Here is an 18,025-nt window from a genome sequence, read left to right on the forward strand (position 1 = left end):
TTTCTTTTTAGAGAGGCCGACCACTACATAAGCCGCCATCGGTCCAGGAGAGAAGCAAGCTACCTTTCTTTGATCCACCTTCCCATTTTGATTCCGTGAACTTGTTCCAATTCCAACCATCCAAAAAATAAATAAATATCTGTCATACTCTCTTGTCTAAATTCTAATTATTGTAGGTGTCAAAAATGGTATGGCCCCACCTGGTCACATAACGACAAGACAAGCTGGACTGTCTAGGTCCACAGGTTAATTATCACAGTTAGGCCCAAACCCAAAAGTCTATCTTTGGGTCCATATACAATCTTTACATCATTGCTAAGTAATATAAACAGTATTCTAACACCAAAACTGTCATATTCTCTGACACTTATCTACAGGATCTTTATAGCTTTATAGACTGGTCACTTTATTATGATCCTTCCTTGGCATGATGGAACTAGGTGTCAAGACTTCCGCAGGTATTGGCGACCGGGTACAGTCGCCAGAACATATTAATGGCGACAGCACATATGAGCGCCATTACTCAGACTACCTCACTCATAAAGCAGTCTTTATCAGTCTAATCTACAGCCAATATTTATAGGTGTGACTGGCTCACATCCTTAGGTATGACTTTCTTTCATATACGTATCTATTCATTAAATACCGCCTACAATCCTTCCATACTTTCATCGACACCTGTCTTAATCATGACACATTGTTACTTTATCGCTTACCCTGACACAACCGGGATAGTAGACTTTTTATACACCTCTTTCATACAAGTTGGTCCAATGGTATAACTGGAATGTACACACAATTCCAGAGGTCGATCCTTGTTCTCTATAAATACCCCCCTCTTTTCATATGCGGGGGATCGAGCATTTTCTGAACAAACTAGACAATACAAAAAACACTTTCTACCAACTCTACAAAATATCCATTCAGACAAAACACCTAAGACTATAGCTGGTCTTCCATCTCCGACAAGTACTAACTTGATCGTCGGAGCCTCCACGACCGGCACCCCCCAAGCAGGTTAAGGAGCTTTCACGGTTTGCCTTGTTGTGAAACTTACAGGATCTAAAGTTGCAAACGGATCCCATAGGAAGAAAAGTTGATTTTTCAACGATTGTAGAAATCTGCTCCTACAATTATGAAAAGGCTTCTTTTTTTTTATTCTACACGTTCTTTATTGGTTTAATGCTTGCCGTGTTTATGGCGACCAAAGTATGTAGTCATCAAGAAAAAAAAGCTACTCTTAAATAATACATCAAACCATCTGTCCAACATTATTTGAACGAATCTAATGAAACAAAATTGACCACTCGCTCTCTTTGTCCCCACATTTCATGGCGACTTTTGTGTTTCTTTTTTACTTTTCTTTATATGAGAAAACTTTTGCGTGGTCTTGCCAATTAATGCATTAGTACTCAAATTATGTATAGGATCACTTATAAAGATAAAGTTTCACGTTTTTGATAACAAAACTACTAATTTATTGGGTATGAATACAATTAGGCCTCAAGTCCTGAATAAAAGGCTGGCATTGTTTTTTGTTGTTATTGGTTTGAATGTCTATTTTCCTAACCTTGAGTTTGTAACTTTCTAAGTTATTAACGTAACGTTGAATGTAACTTTTAATTTTATGGAATGCATTGTTGAGGCTTATACCATTTTCAAAAAAAAGAAAAGGAAATTATTCTATGGTTGTGAATAAAGTATATAGTTAGTTTTATTTTTTATCAAACAGATATATATATAAGTCATTGTCTCAAAATCTGTCACCCAGGGGTTGAAATTTATTTCTTTTATTCCTCCGTCCTTTTCAAGATCTTTCCATTGTTATTCTTGTGGTGTTTTCGTTTTTACCCAATTTGGCGAAAGCATCCTTTTTACCAGAGAGATCTCAAACTGAATTTGATTTTCCTTAACAAGATATCTCAATATTCATTGCACACAAACACAAAAACACAAATTACAGGAAAACCGAATAATACAAAGCCATATTCATACAAACTTAGGTTGGTGAGAAGGGTCTATCCAATCATTCATTGTTCGAGTAAGAACAACCATTATTTCATCAAATACCATAATAAAGTACTAAAACCTCGATCTTTGGCTCACGTTACATCTTCAAGCGACCCGCAAAAACTGGCTCCTGAATCCCATCACTGATGACAAGAAGACAGAACAAAGAAAGTACCATAAATTATTAAGAGGTACGAAAATCAACAACACAGTTTTATACTATACTTGAACGGGAAAAGACGAGGACACTAACGCATGGATTGCAGTGGCCAGCCACTCATTGAGGACCCTGATCTCCTCATTCATCACTCTCTCATCCGCCATCTCCTTTTCCTCTGCCTCCAACTCCTTCAGCTCCTTCTCTTGATATTCTGCGTCCAAGCGAATTCTTGCTCTCAGCTCTGCCCCGCCCCGTTCCAGGCGTTTCAGAGCAACCAAACTTTTCTGTTTTGTACACAAATCAAATCATCAATTGATGGGATTGAGAGTGCTTGGTCATGTAAGTAAAGCATACGGTAATTACCTTAAGAAACTTCCTCTTCGATGAGCCACGCTGAGGCTTCCTCTCCGCCATTTCCGCCTCCAATCGGGTCAGAAAGGCCGTGATTTCCTGTTTATTCAATGAAAAAAAAAAACCCAAATTGATCAATGAGATTTAAATTGGCGACAAACAAACAAACAGAATTTGAACATAGGAATACGTACTTCAAGATTGAGACTCTCGGAAGAGGCTCTGCGAGCACTCTTTTCAGCCATCTCAGGCCTCCGGTGCTTCAGACCTGCAGTTCTTCTTCTTCTCTGTTTTGTACAACAAGCAGTAAATCAACAAGACAATAAGTGATTTTTGTGCTTCAAATACAGAGCACTCGTCTTGTATTTAAACACAAAATGAATTCGATTTCAATATCGGAGTGAGTACGTTAGGGTTGCGGGTCTTCGAAGAGGATCTGCGAGCTCGCTTTTCGTGGGTTTTGTTAACAATTCCCATCTGTGGTGACATGGTGATGCTCTGCTCTCCCCTGTTTCAAATGTATATATATATTTTGATTCTCAGATGGATAATTAATTCAAGAAATATATATATATATATTCGATCCGAAAGCATACCTTTGTTAATTCCGATCGAATTCCGGCGCCGATTACGAATGCAGAAGCAGAAGCTGTGAAAACTCGACGCTGCGTGGGGGATTATATACAGAACCTGAAACAATAAAGAGCTGAATAGAAAAATACAACAAATAAAACAAAAATAATTAATTAAACAACAAATAAAAGGATGCCTCCGAAATCGTGCGCTCCGCCCGAGCAGCGCGCGACACCCCCAACCAATACCGGGTTTCGTAGATCATGCTTACGTGGCCGCTGACCATTGTTTTGTTTTCTTCGCTCGTACACTGACCCAATAGGGTGGATATTTATTTTTGGACCCAATAAGGTCGATAATTACATGGCTTGACATTCTGAGATAATGCCGTTTGATTCGAAAAAACACACATTTACTAATTTCAAAAAAATTAATTAAAGTTTGATATTCTTTGCGTTTATTTATCTTTATTGATAATTGAAAATCTCCCCTTCAAAAGGAAGTGGGTTAGCCTTGTTGAAATCTATAATGCATATCTACGGTCAAAATGTTGTTAGCTTTTTGGGGAAAGACTCATTTTTCAATCATCCATTATGGTCCTTACTTTTGTTGTGTCATAAGGTAAACTTCTTTAAGTCTTGACAACCACTTCAAAGAACAAAAAAAATTATATTAATTAGATGCCAAAGAAGATTCCCAATCACATTATTGCTTTTTTCTCTTTTTCCAAAAAAAAAGAAAAAGCAAGGATCAGCTATTACCTGTTGAACGCCACACGACACGATCAACTCAATCATAGACATTCCCAATCACCATTGACACTCTCTAAATTGTGATTTTTTGTTGGGATAACAAAATGTATTGAGAGACGTATTTTACTGATGTGATTGAGTATTTTGTTGATGTGGTTGGGTCAACAAAATATATTGGTACAATGGGCCCGTTTGGGCAACAATTTTAAGCAGCATTTATACTACTTTGTAGTATAAATGCTAGTTGTTTGCCAAACAACAATTCGTTGGTACATAATCCGAGAGTTTTTTCTGCAGCATTTTATACTACTTTGCAAATGCTACTTCTAACAAGCATTTGTGTAGCATTTGAGTTTCATTCTCTTTTTTATCCTCATTAATGACCGTTATTCCAATTCTACCCCTCATATTATGGAATAGTTTTATTAAAATATTTTTCATTTAATAAATAAATTAATTAATTGTTATTAAAAATTTAATTAATTAATTTATTATTTATTAGTGTCTTTAATTTATGTCAAATATACCCTTATTTGACCTAAGTTATGAACTCGATTCTCACCTCCAATTACCGTCTTGCTCGTACTGAATAAATAAATTAAATTGCTACAGTTATCGTCTTGCTCGTCCTTATCATTTAATAAATAAATAAATTAAATTAAATTAAATTGGTAATTGATTAATTATATTATTTAATTATTTGTATGTTTGGATACAACGTATACAACTAAAATGTATAATACCCTTGCACGTAATTTATCCCAATATGCTACACAATACAAATGTTAACAGTAAAAGTTCAACCAAACACATACCCAGCATTCAAGCAGCATATCTGCTACTAAAATTGTCTAGCATTTCTGCTACCACAATTTCTGCTAGCATATCTACTACTTTACAAATGCTCTACCAAACTAGCCCAATAACGTAAATTTGATGGCTTTATTTTTGGTGTAATATAGATGTGATTCAATACCGATTTTGATGTAGATGTGAGTGGTTTTGTTGTGGGACTCACTTGGAGAACAAAAACAAACCATTTGCAGGGCCAACCACTATGCATGACTGCATATTTGGCCCATCAAAATTGACCTGACAAAAAAACACCATTACACTTTCTTTCTTTTTTTTTCCCATGGGCCAATAGTTAGGATAACAAAATGCCTCCATGGGCCACTAAAAAGATATTGTTGTAGTTTGCTTTAATGGTTGCTTGATAATGGTCGTGATCCGAACCATTATGCTTTTGGGCTGGTTCAGCTACATGGGCCTAGCCCTTGAATGTTTTACTTGGTTCGATTGTTTCGTTTCTTTACCTTTTGTGCTAAAGAGGAGAATGATTTGGTGTCCAAAGGGCATAACACAGGCCAAATGGTTCATGAGCAAGTTAACAGCTCAATTGGAGCAAAGCAAGCCAACCTGTAGCCCATATGATGAATGTGAAGACTGAAACGCATGAACTTGTGTCGTTTTGAAGAAACGAAGAACAACTAGTTCACGGAAGTGATTTATTTTGGTGGGGAGTATTTACACTCCCCATTTTCCCATTCATAGCCCCCTTCTCCCAACCACACCCCAAATCTCTCTCTCCTCTCACGCTCGCCAACACCGGCCACCACTACCATGCTTATTCCGGCCATCGTTTCCGGCCACTGACATACCGAAAAGCTTTTCTCGACCCTCATGAGCATAACCCAACCAACCTCGCCTCAAACCGTCGTCCCTAGCCTCCGGAATAGTCCTTGTAAGCTTGCAGCCATAGTGAAGAAAAAGCTCTGATTCCGGCCACCGTTTCCAACCACTGACATACCGAAAAGCTTCTCTCGGCCCTTACGAGCATAACCCAACCAACCTCACCTCAAACCGTCACCCGTAGCCTCCGGAATCGTCCTTGGAAGCTCGCGGTCGTAGTGAAGAAAAAGCTCAGATCCGGTTGAATCCGGCTACGAAACGGCGAACCACCACCACCAACGAGTTCATCGGCCAAAGACGAACCCGACCCAACTCTTGGTCGACCGGAACTGACACCGAGATGCCCGACTGGAGTTCACCGGTCAAAAACTCGGGATGGCTAAGGGAGGTGTTTGGTGGTTGGGGAAAGAGGGTGTGAATGGGAAAATGGGGAGGTAAATAGTCTCCACCTTTATTTTTCCAATTGCAATGCCGTTTGGTAGAGCGGTTGTGTTGATTTTCAACTTTACCGGTTAAGTTATGAAAAAAAGGGCGAGTTTAAAGTTGTGAAATAAGCTATGAAGTGTTTGGTAAAGCTTTTAACTTTTAACTGTTGTTAACGGTTAAGTTTAGTAAAATATATTTTGTTTGTATTTTTTCATTGTAACTTTTTTAGTTCAATAAAAAATTAATTATAAAATAAATAAATAAATAATGATTATTAATTTATAACTATATTTTATTAAGTAAAAATTATAATTACTTTAGTTCAATATTTAAATAAATTTGTAATATAATATATATATATATACTGCATATATAAATGGAAGAAAATATCAAATTAAATAATATATTATTATAATTATTAATATATATTTTGTAATTATAAATCTAATTTATTAAGTCTAAATATTCCTTAGGTGTGTTGAATAATAATATTTATTATTCAAGTGGGTCCCAACATATTTTTTATATTAAAAAACTTGAAAAAGCTTACTTAAACATATGTGGGACCCACATGTAAAAAAAAAAAAAGTGAGGGCAATACCGCCCTCACAAGCTCCAAGATAGAGCGTGTGATTTGAGGGCGGTACCACCCTCAAATTTTAGGTGTTTGACGAAGTGGTCCTGTAAAGTGGGACCATTAATGGTATCGCTCTACGGATCGCTTCACCAAACACAGACACAATGATTCAGTGTGAATCGTACAGATATTTATGTTAGTGTTAGTCTTGCTGTTTATCTATTAGCTAGTAGCTACAGCTTTTTCGGAGTCCCGATATTGCGGCGATCTCTATTGGGGATCTTGTTGGTTACTAGTACGAGTGACCACTGAGCTGTATTTGTTGTCATTGGTTTGAGATTGGGTATTGCTAGACTTGTGCGAGCATCTGCTCATTTTTTTTTTGACATACTACTCAAGTACATATAAGTAAACCTACAACACACTACCCATGAGTATTACATCACAGGCAAAAAAGTGTGTGGTATAGGGAACTTATATACTACTTAAGCGACCTGAGAACAACTGATGTGGGATAAACACCCACACACAGCTGCAATGACCATACGTATTAATCAAGTTTTTTTGACATACTACTCAAGTACATATAAGTAAACCTACAACACACTACCCATGAGTATTACATCACAGGCAAAAAAGTGTGTGGTAGAGGGAACTTATATACTACTTAAGCGACCTGAGAACAACCGATGTGGGATAAACACCCACACACAGCTGCAATGATCATACGTATTAATCAAGTTTTTTTGACATACTACTCAAGTACATATAAGTAAACCTACAACACACTACCCATGAGTATTACATCACAGGCAAAAAAGTGTGTGGTAGAGGGAACTTATATACTACTTAAGCGACCTGAGAACAACCGATGTGGGATAAACACCCACACACAGCTGCAATGACCATACGTATTAATCAAGTTTTTTTGACATACTACTCAAGTACATATAAGTAAACCTACAACACACTACCCATGAGTATTACATCACAGGCAAAAAAGTGTGTGGTAGAGGGAACTTATATACTACTTAAGCGACCTGAGAACAACCGATGTGGGATAAACACCCACACACAGCTGCAATGACCATACGTATTAATCATGCCTTGGATATGGAGCACGATACATGTTCGACAAAAGTCTCTGCGGTTTACATCATGAAAGCAACAATCAAACCAACCAATGCCCACAAACACGATATTTCTGTAGCATACCTTTGACACAAATAAAATCTACAGAGCATACAAAATAAATGCGGCGGACTTGATTCCGTACTCCTTTTTCCTTAGTCCTGTCCACATTGCCAACCCTGTATTCCTATCTTGGGCCGCATTGTCATATCAGTACACATAATCTGCAGGGAAATGTAGGATGACCATTGGGTTCAAGATCATTTTTTTTTTACCTTCCAAACTCCAGAAAGTTGAATCTTCCAAAAGAAGTGCCATTTAGAGATGGAAAAGAACGAAGTGAGAAAAAGATTGAACCAAATATATCAAGCGCAAAAGCAGGGAATGGGATGCAGTAAAATAGAAATGTACTCTGTTTTTATTTAATAAGAAGACATTGATTAAGACAAAGATTACCTGGACATATTGAGTACGTCCCTTAGCAAAAACTTTGCAAAACATAAAGAGACAGCATGTAGTACAGACACATCCAAAAAAACAAAAGTATTAAGACAAAGAAGTACGAAACTCATCGACATTTCACATAGACCAAATAAGAATAAATGCTAAATGAAGCAAGAGCAAGTAGCTAGGGTCAATTGGAGAGAATAAGTTGGAGTCCACCAGGATGGTGTTGAGGAGCCTGCAACCGAGATTTGCAAGAGAAGACTTCATGCTAGGAAACTCTTGATGAAGAGATTCTTTGAATGTTAGCAATCCTGGGAAAACAAAATCTGGAGCAGTGATCTTGATTTCACGAACTGGAAACGAAGGCGCAGTAGTATAAATCAGCTGGTTGTGGCAGCAATCTTCCTTTTGCATAACCAGCAGTAAGAAAGACACCATCTCGACAAAAGCAGTTATAGATGCAGTAGACTATTTCCAAATACATTACCACACATAATTCCAAATGCACTTCACAAATTGAAGTTGACGCACACACGAATCTCAGATCTATACAAGCCCCAAAATAGACAGGTTTAATATAGAAAGATTGAAATACACTACAACATGGTCAGAACAATCATTACATCATAAAAGTACAATGTTATTACGAATGTTAACATGATGTTTAGGCGTATTAATAAAGCCTGGATGCAATAGAATTTAGAACAGGTACGTAATATACAAAAACTGAAAAACACTATAAAAACACAATGGTATGAAGGTGGTCACAAGACGTGTATCAGTTGTGTTGGTCTTCCTTGAATCACAGGAGACTTGATCCATGCTATGGCACAGTTCCCGAACTAGCAACAAGAGAGACAAGAAAGAACCATAAGTTCAAGAAACAGAAACACTCACCTTACATACACAATCAAACTCATAGAAATGTTTAGTATTTATAAAGAAATACGCAAACCGAGAAGTCGGGAGAAACCTACCCAGTAATGATCCTAGCAAGCATAAGATCGAGCAACTGGTGGGTGAGGGTGTTGTGCCTGATCACATGCTTATTGACCTCCCTGGTATGAGCGATATCAGATCTGAGATCATCCAACTCCGTCAGGATCGTCTCTTGGCACTCTTTCACGGAATTAGTCTCTACCCTCACCTCTGCCATCTCATCTTGAATCCGCTTCAAAGTCCCCCTTTTTACCTTCTGTAGTTTTAACCAGAAACATTAAATCAAAGATTTAGACTGCGAACCCAAAACAACAACAACAACAGAGTAGTCGACGAAGTAGATTTGAAAATTGAAGATCTACCTGGAGACTACTCTTACGCGAAGATGACCTGCGAGGCTTCTTCTTAACACGATTGATTATGGAAACCTTGTCCTTCTTCTTTAGTGCCATGATTGAGGATTCTGCTCTCTCTTCCCTGCCCATTGTCCCTAATTTCAGCAATCAAAAGTACACAATCAAATATAGTAGTTGTTGTTTTTGAATAAAAAGGAAGCCAATCTTGCCGATAGATTTGCCAAATCGAAACTAAGAATACCTCTGCAGAGTTCGATCAAGACAATTACACAAATTCAGGCAACAGAGACAGAGCTGTGGGAGTTGGTATGGGAGTATGAGAGTTGAGGGCGGCAGTGGAGGGAGGCTACTTAATATATAGTGCGGATGTACAGTCAGGATTGTATTTTTGTATGACGTGACGTGGCGCTGATTTTTACACGTACAGCGGCCATCGCACATAGCAAAATCACAATGAGAAGTTTCTGAGAAAACCTATGAAAATTGTAGCGAAACGGCCTCATTTGCCATGTCAGCGTCAACGACGGAGGAGATTCTTTTCGTATTCTTTCGTTCGTCTGCCAATGCCCGAACTTGACGCACCTGCCTCCCCGCGTTCCGCGTTACGCGTTACTCTGTTTTTCATCTTTACGAGTCTGCTCATGTTAGGTGGGCTTCTCCTTTGAACTCTCTGTACTGTGCTGATGTGGACTAGTAAACGACAATGTTTAGTTTACCTTTCACGTGTAGGCACTAGTTGTGTGAAGGTAGGCCCCGCCCCGACCGGCCTGGCCCTCGGATTGCTTTATTTTTCTCGCCTATCAATCAATCAAAGAGTAGCACCGATGTTGGGAATCAAGCGTTGGTTTGGTGGGATAAAGTGGATAAGCCTCGCACCTTGGCGCAGTGTGGTCACGATTTCCCTATGGCTTATCAAATAAAAAACACCATGTCATCATAGCTTATTAGAGTCCCTTCATTATTGGCAGTGTTTAGGAAGCTCAACTTTATGGAGTCCCAACATAATCCCATGTCTATGTGACAAGACTAACTCAGCAAATCACTAGACAAAAATAAAAAATAAAAAAGTGGCATACAAAATGATTTTCTAAGCATTGCTTCATAACTGAAATCCATTGTTTTGTAACTGAAATTCATTATTTTTTGTCTGTTGAATTCAATTATTTTCGCTTAATTCATTATTTTATAACAACGAAATGTTGTTTAAGATCAGTGGAATGTCTTATCCATTATTTTAAATATCATACACCAACACTCAAAATAAATAGAATAAAATTGGAAACAAAGAAATAATTAAATTATTGTTTTAAATCAATGGAATAACCATATGTCTAACACCAAAATAAATGGAATGACTATTAAAATCAATGAAATAACTAAATTATTGTTTTAAATCAATGGAACAATCAGATGTCTGACACCAAAATAAATGGAATGACAGTATTAAACAACAGACTAACTAAAGCATTATTTTAAATCAATGGAATAGTCATATGTCTGAGATTAAAATCAATGGAATGACGCTAAAAAACAAATGAATAATTAAAGAGTGGATTTATATCAATGAAACAATTAAAGGGTGTAAGCTCATCGAGCTTTTAAGACCTTGTTCACCTACTTGTTTGTCAAGGTAATTAACGAGCTTCTTAGTGAGGTAAATTTTCAAACTCTTCAGCTTGTTTATTAATCGAGTTTAAGAGTTGTACTCAAACATGATCGTCAACCTCGACGAACGAACGAGTTGTTATTCGAGCATGATTGTGAATGGCACGTCAAACGCTATATATGTTCGCTAGCTTATGAACATACCAATTAACTAGGGTTGATTTCTTTGGTCTCTTGAGGAGTTGGTTTGTTAGACCATCTCCAACCCAGTTTGTAAATGGGGTTGTAAAAGGCCCAACCACCATTATACAAACCCAATCCCAAAAAATAAGGCTCCAACCCAGGTTGCAGATGAGGTTGCATTATACAACCCGTGGGCTTCAGGTGCCAAATATCCACCTCTTTTTCCTAGGATGCAAATGTGATACTGTTTTATATGAGATACTGTTTTGTATGTGATATTGTTTTGATCAAAAGACCCATCTCTCTATCTCTCTCTAGTTTTTTCAAAAGACCCAAACCCATGTATATATACATGTACATATACATATACATACATACATATACATATATATATATATATATATATATATATATATACACACAAAATAGACGGGATGAAATTAAAAATTTCAGACATTTCAATTCATTTAACAAGTATAAATAGTATCGGACCGCAATTACAATGAGCCTTCAATTTGGGCTTTAATCTTAAATATTAAATTGCATCTCCATTATACAACTCCCCATTGCAATCAAAAAAAATTTCAACCCCTAAAACACAACTATTCATGCATGCATGCAAAATTTAAATTACATCCTTAATTTCCAATCCATGGTTGGAGATGCCCTTAGTGGGCTTATTTGGCCTTGAGGAGTGGTAACTTGGGGTTGTGTTTAGATGACACCGGGTGTGTACGAGCGGATGCTAGTGCTAATGAGAAATCTTGAGGCATTTCCAGATACATTACTAAAAAAAATCAACCCAATACACCCAGTCAATTTCGATCGGCTCGATCATCAGATTATAGGTTCATAACACAAATCCATTCCTTTTTTTGTTAGAACCAATATATCTACTAATTCTTCGATTCCAGTTAGTAAAAGTGATCTTGAACTAGAAATAGATTCTAGAAACTAAAAAAAGAGTATCCTAAACATTTTCCATAATCAGGTTCATTGATATTACTAATATAGATGGCCTTGATGGGTGATTTTACTAGTAGAATAGAGAATAATGAGATCACTATTTTAGTGAATAAGCTACATCTAATAAGAAGATTACCAGCACATTCATGTGCTTTAGGCCATGTTTGGTAAAACATTTTGAAAGTAGCATATATATTAGTAGAAATGGTGGTAGCATTTTGACACAAGAATAATATGCTGATAAAATTATCTCGGATTATGTGCCCGAAAAATGATCGTATGGCATGCACAAAACATTTATGCTAGAAACAAGCATAAATGTTGATAAAAATATTTTACCAAATTGGCCCTTAAAATTCCTCATTTTATCTTCATTCATATTTCTGCTTATTTTATGATGAGTTATTAAAGACAGTACTGATTTTAACAATTTCAATCAAAGTGCCTAAATCCACTAGATCCTTCAAGTCAATGCACCTTTAGATATCAAAATTCTAAAAAAAAACAGCGCTAGTAAAAATAACATAAGATGATTCACACAGGGTCCAGAAAACAATACTGATGGAAAGAAAGTACAAGATACCAGACGACACTGCTAGTTAAATTTGAAGTGAACAGTACTGCAGATTATTTAATCTTCTCGTACGTAATATTAATAATTGTATCATTATTCGTCACTGCATTTGCTCATTCTGCCTTCGCTACTAAATCGCTGCAAACTCAGAAAAACAAAATGAGTTAATGGTGTGTGATCACAGTTTTTAACAAGAACTAACTTGATTTAATGTAGTAATAAGCACTTCAACTAGAAAGTAGAAAACATCCCATTGTGTGTGTGTTGTGTGTGTATATATCATCAAGGATGACCCGAACGAGACTGGGAAGGTCATAGGATTGAATCTGTTAAATAATGGCTCGTATTAGAAGAATTACTTAATACCTAAAAACTTTAAGGAAAGGGGAATTTGTGTAAAAGGGGAGCATAGTGTACTAGTCCATATGGTATGATATTACTGATGTGGGTTGGTTATTTTTAATATGACAGTATAATTGTATTACTGGAATTCTTATATTGAAAATAGTTGTAGACTCCGTGGACGTGGGCTTTCTTAGCCAAACCACGTAAAGCTTTGTTCTTCTTCTTTCTTTATTATTTCAATTGCACTGCTTGTTATTGTTCTATTATCTCTGTGTGTTTGCGAGGGACCTGTTTCACAATAGAGGTTGTGCTCTGAAACCATATTATAATTTGAAGAATTCGAGAGAGTTGAAAAAAGTTAGGGAGAATAAGAATAAAAAGATGAGGGATAGGATTGATCCAATCCACTTGAGGTATAGTTGGGTTCAAGATCCGCATGACTTTGTCCTTTAAAAGACGCCTCAAATGGACAAAATCGTGCTGACCTTAGGCCAAAGTGGACAATACGTCAAGTGAATTGGGCTAAACCTCTCTCGCCTTCTTCTTTTCTGCCTACTTGTTTCTTCTCATTCCTCTCAAAATTTTCAAATTATAACATGGTATCAGAGCATAAACTTGATCCTAAGACATTCGCAATCTCATTCGGGTCACTTTTCCCTACTTATTTTTTCCCTCTTCCTCTTCCTCCTCCTCTTCCTCATTTTAAGGTTCTTTCATGTTTCTTCCTCTATTTTCTATTGTGCTCTTGTTCTCTCTTTTGCTTATTTTGTTGTTTTTCATTTTGTCTCTCACAATCCTATCACATAAGAATTAAACCTATCACCTACACCAGAATGTGTATTATTTATGCATAAATATATAACATATTACATTTATATACATAGACAGAAATGTAAAAGAGTGAGAGGCGAATGAAATCAAACCAACCGTAGTGACTGAGTAAGTTTATCAACCAAAACATAATCGTTTTGACCTCTTGCTTTCACGATTCCGAACATCAAATTTAGACGCAATTGAATGCTCGCACTCTGCTTGGCAATGACCTCCATTTCCCTCTTGAGTTGCTCTCGCTCAGCCTCAATCTCCTCATACTTGTTTCTCACCTGTCTTTGCCCCTCTTTTATGCATTGTTGTTCCTCCCCAATCTCGACCATCTCCGCCTTCAGCTGCCCGATCCTAGCCTTTATTTTCCTCTCCAATTCCCTATTCTGTTGACAATATATAAACAACAAACATTCACTAATCCATAAAATTACACACAGAACCCCACTGCAGATAATACATTACAGCTAAAACAAAGTGGGATCAGTACCGTATGTCTTCTGCGCTTTCTCACTCCACAATGCCTTCTGCTCACAAGACCTGGAAGTCTCTTGCATTGAACCCGCAGACTCCTCTGCTTTGCAATTCCATTTCCCTTTCTAGCAAATGTCTTCATATTTGCTCTTTGGTGACGAGGCTCCAGTGAATTGAAATACACACACACACACACATATATAGTGAAGTCAAACTGCAGACGAAGTCAATGTATGAAGTCTTTCAAAAACTAATAAACACGATAGAAAAGAAAAAAAGAAAAAGAAGAGAGAGAGAATACGCTTAGAAAAAGACTAGACAATCAACGAAACACATGGAAGTCTAGCGTTAACAGGTCACTCTAGTAATCGAGCGAAGTCGCACGAGGTTTCGCGAGTTGGGTGCGATTTGACTTGCCAGGGTCCAGAAGGACAGTTGTGTGGTGCCCCGTCGTGGTCGTTACTATTGTTTAATTGACAAAGGGTGGTTTGCATGTTCTTTTCCTAGATTTGTCCTCCAATCTCGCTGGAATCGGTTTTAAAATTCTTGGTAGGTTGACGACCAAACACCATTAGACCGAGTCAGATGAAATTTGGAGAAGAGAATCAGAATATACTATGCAGTTTCATACATGAAATTGAAGTAGAAAGATTCAGATTTGTTTGATACAAATAAGAAATGAAAATAAAATGTTGACTTGACAATCTTAAGGAGAATAATTCATAAGAATTTACAACAAAGTTGTTCATTTTGCAGGCCACACCGAAAGCTATATCTCATGCAAGTTTACACTACAGAATGAGAGCAACTTCTATAGGACATTCAAAATGACAATTGGATCTCTGCTAGCATCTTGAACTGTGCTGTGCGGCAAATAGAAGCATCAATTACAATGATGACAGTTGATACAATCTATATCAAGTTCATTTAATGGCAAACGAAAATGATAAAGATCCCATCAAATTGAAATCTCAATTATCTCAGCTACTGAGTTGGACGCACATGATCCAAGTGAATTCGTAGGCTCTACATGTCTCACATGATGCACATGGAATCCTGTGCGTACAACTCAACAGCTGACTATTGGGATCCCTATCATGACTGTTTGATGGCATAGATGGTGCACAACCACCTAATTGCTTCTATCTCTTTCTCAAGAAAAATTAGATATTACAGCTACAAAAGCAGAATATACATCAGTAAGATTTCATACAGGCACGTATTATTAGGAAAGTGTAGCAATTACAGCAACTTTGGCACCCTCTCTCTTAGAAAAGAACCAAAAAAAAAGGAAGAGAGTCCAGCATAAAGCACAAAGAGAATGGAATAACATACCATCCTACAATCAGCTAATATATTTGCTTATCAATGTAAAAGACACGAAACCAAGGACTTCCGAAGGTTCAAATTGAGGCAGTTGTTGAGGACAGGTCTTTCTACAGATGTCCTTTATAAAATAAGGCGAAACAATGCCAAAGAAGCAGATTTAGTTAGTCAGCAAATTGGTGACATTGGGCTACGAAGAGCTAACGCTAGATCGCTAAATGACTCCAGGAAAGGCAAATACCAGTTGACCTTCACCTGATCACCTGCAAACCAATCCTCTAATAACCCAAAAAACCTAATCTCTCCGAGGTCATCCACACCGAGGGTATAGAGGCCAGGTTGTGGACTTTGTCGCCATATCTCTTGTCCAAGTACATGTCAACATTGGCAACTGTATTTTCTGTTCTTGGGACTTCTTGCCTTATCAATGCATGTAATAACCAGGGTTATGTAGAAATGACATTCCTGATTTTCTTAGAAACTGAGGAAACGAATGGCACCTTAAAAATGTGTGCAAAAACAATTCCAGGAAAATGCATAAGCACACCAGAATCAGTTATCATGGCACAAATAATTGTCCGATAACCTCCCTAGCCATTCAGCTGAGATTAAGTCAAGGCCAACAACAAAGAATCATGTCTTCTCCATCTGCTCTTGATTGATCAATATAAAGCAGTCAAAACTAATGCAGTATACCACCATAAGTAAGCAGCCAGTGAAGTGAGAGTTAGATAATGGACCAAGTAATCAACCAGCCACTAAACTTAACTTTCAAGGACAAACCAAAGAAAATGGCATATACACAATAACAAATGCACAAAAAAACACAATAACCTCACGTCTTCAGGACATCAAATAATCATCACGGTTATAATTATGACAACAAATCCAAGGGCAAAAGGTGTTAGAGGCGAACATGGCATTCAACTATATCTAATACTGAGTAGAAAACAGGCTCTAAGAAGCATAACTGTTGATCACCTTATTTACTTGGTTACTCTAGGCATAAAGAACCAGTAAAAAGAAAATTTGTAGCCATGAATGTTCAGTCCTTTACCGGTACATTAAAACAAATAGTGTAAAGCATCACAAAGGGTGCCATATTGTGAAGTTGGTTCTTCACCTTAAAGGCGTAAAGGTGGATGTTTTCAGGTGAGGTGATCTGATGAGGCTTAAATGCCGAAGTGTGAAACAAAAATGTAAACAAGCTGAATATGCCAATAAAATTGTCATCAAGCACCACTACGGGGGTAAAATGAACTTAAAATGAAACAAAGAAGCAAGGCTAAAGCAAGAAATCAATAGAGAACAACTAAAATATCCTAAATCATGTTCAGAATACGATTAAAAGAAAAGTATGATGGTAACAAAAATGTAAAAAATTTGTGGGTGAACTCAACCCTTGTCTTAGAATCCTCAAATCAACCAAAGTTTGCTCCTTTCTCTGCAACAAACAAAGACCCAGAACGTGGATGTGGATGTGGATGTGGATGTGGATGAATCCCCAAAGTAGGTTAAGATTTATCTTATGCGATGTGGATCTGCGTTCTGGGATGAGTGATTAATGTTGTTGTACTATTCTGACTGTACTGTAGACAAAAAATTGTATGCATATATATGTCACTCTCGATGATTGTTCCGAAAACATACCTTGCAATTTGAGGAAGTAGAGCATCAATTGCAGAATCAGATAGAGAACGAGACAGAGAGTGAAAGAGGACCCCATGCGAGTGTAGAGGGGTCTTTGTCATACTCATAAGAGTCTTGGCACAAGAAGAGTTGGAAATAGACAACACAAGTAAATAAAATAAATAGATAAACAACAAAAAGAGAATTATAGCAGGGCTTGCTGCCCTTCCCTTTAAGAGGTTATTACTTTTTATTAATTGATATTATATTTGGATTTCTCGATATTTAGCCATTTTTAAATAACAATAAGAGTATAAGACATCAGCAGTCGGCCTATCTTGGCATATATTCTCGTATGATAAACTTCATAGCAAGTATCTTAGGAAGAATTATGCCATATCATAAAAAAAAAAAGAAGGAAGATTTATGGCATAAAAAAATATCGTAGGAAAAATTGAACCCATGACCCTTTTTTATTAATAAAAAAATCAAAAAATAAATCCACAAATAGTCCAACCCTAATAACAATTTTTGGTAACAAAAGATGACACCATACAAGCTTAGCCCGCGAATACAAAAGTTTTACACCTGACCATATGAATGTAATGACAAAAAATAGCACAAGCCCAACGATCACAACGAAAAGCCCATCAGGAATCCAGGTCGAAGTCGAACTAAACAGCCCCA

The 18,025-nt window shown here is 37.1% G+C and overlaps 3 protein-coding genes across 3 annotated transcripts; all 3 read right to left on the reverse strand.

Annotated features, from left to right (window-relative positions):
- Positions 1-1,970: 1,970 nt before the first annotated feature.
- Positions 1,971-3,256, reverse strand: LOC120006462 (colicin-E1-like). Its single transcript, XM_038856514.1, has 6 exons — positions 3,118-3,256; positions 2,930-3,029; positions 2,716-2,808; positions 2,534-2,620; positions 2,264-2,454; positions 1,971-2,153 (listed from the first exon to the last, which is right to left on the reverse strand). Exons 2-6 carry the CDS (start codon positions 3,008-3,010, stop codon positions 2,108-2,110), a joined length of 498 nt encoding a protein of 165 aa, XP_038712442.1. The 5' UTR covers positions 3,011-3,029; positions 3,118-3,256; the 3' UTR covers positions 1,971-2,107.
- Positions 3,257-8,666: 5,410 nt separating this feature from the next.
- On the reverse strand, positions 8,667-9,813 carry LOC120005044. Its single transcript, XM_038854473.1, has 4 exons — positions 9,656-9,813; positions 9,421-9,548; positions 9,097-9,314; positions 8,667-8,961 (listed from the first exon to the last, which is right to left on the reverse strand). Exons 2-4 carry the CDS (start codon positions 9,541-9,543, stop codon positions 8,943-8,945), a joined length of 360 nt encoding a protein of 119 aa, XP_038710401.1. The 5' UTR covers positions 9,544-9,548; positions 9,656-9,813; the 3' UTR covers positions 8,667-8,942.
- A 2,846-nt stretch (positions 9,814-12,659) lies between these two features.
- Positions 12,660-14,570, reverse strand: LOC120005043. Its single transcript, XM_038854472.1, has 3 exons — positions 14,400-14,570; positions 14,015-14,295; positions 12,660-12,880 (listed from the first exon to the last, which is right to left on the reverse strand). The coding sequence occupies exons 1-3, from the start codon at positions 14,523-14,525 to the stop codon at positions 12,856-12,858; spliced, it is 432 nt and encodes a 143-aa protein (XP_038710400.1). The 5' UTR covers positions 14,526-14,570; the 3' UTR covers positions 12,660-12,855.
- Between the last annotated feature and the right edge of the window lie 3,455 nt (positions 14,571-18,025).

The sequence above is a fragment of the Tripterygium wilfordii genome, chromosome 9 (genome assembly GCF_013401445.1).
Source record: "Tripterygium wilfordii isolate XIE 37 chromosome 9, ASM1340144v1, whole genome shotgun sequence".
Lineage (NCBI taxonomy): Eukaryota > Viridiplantae > Streptophyta > Magnoliopsida > Celastrales > Celastraceae > Tripterygium > Tripterygium wilfordii.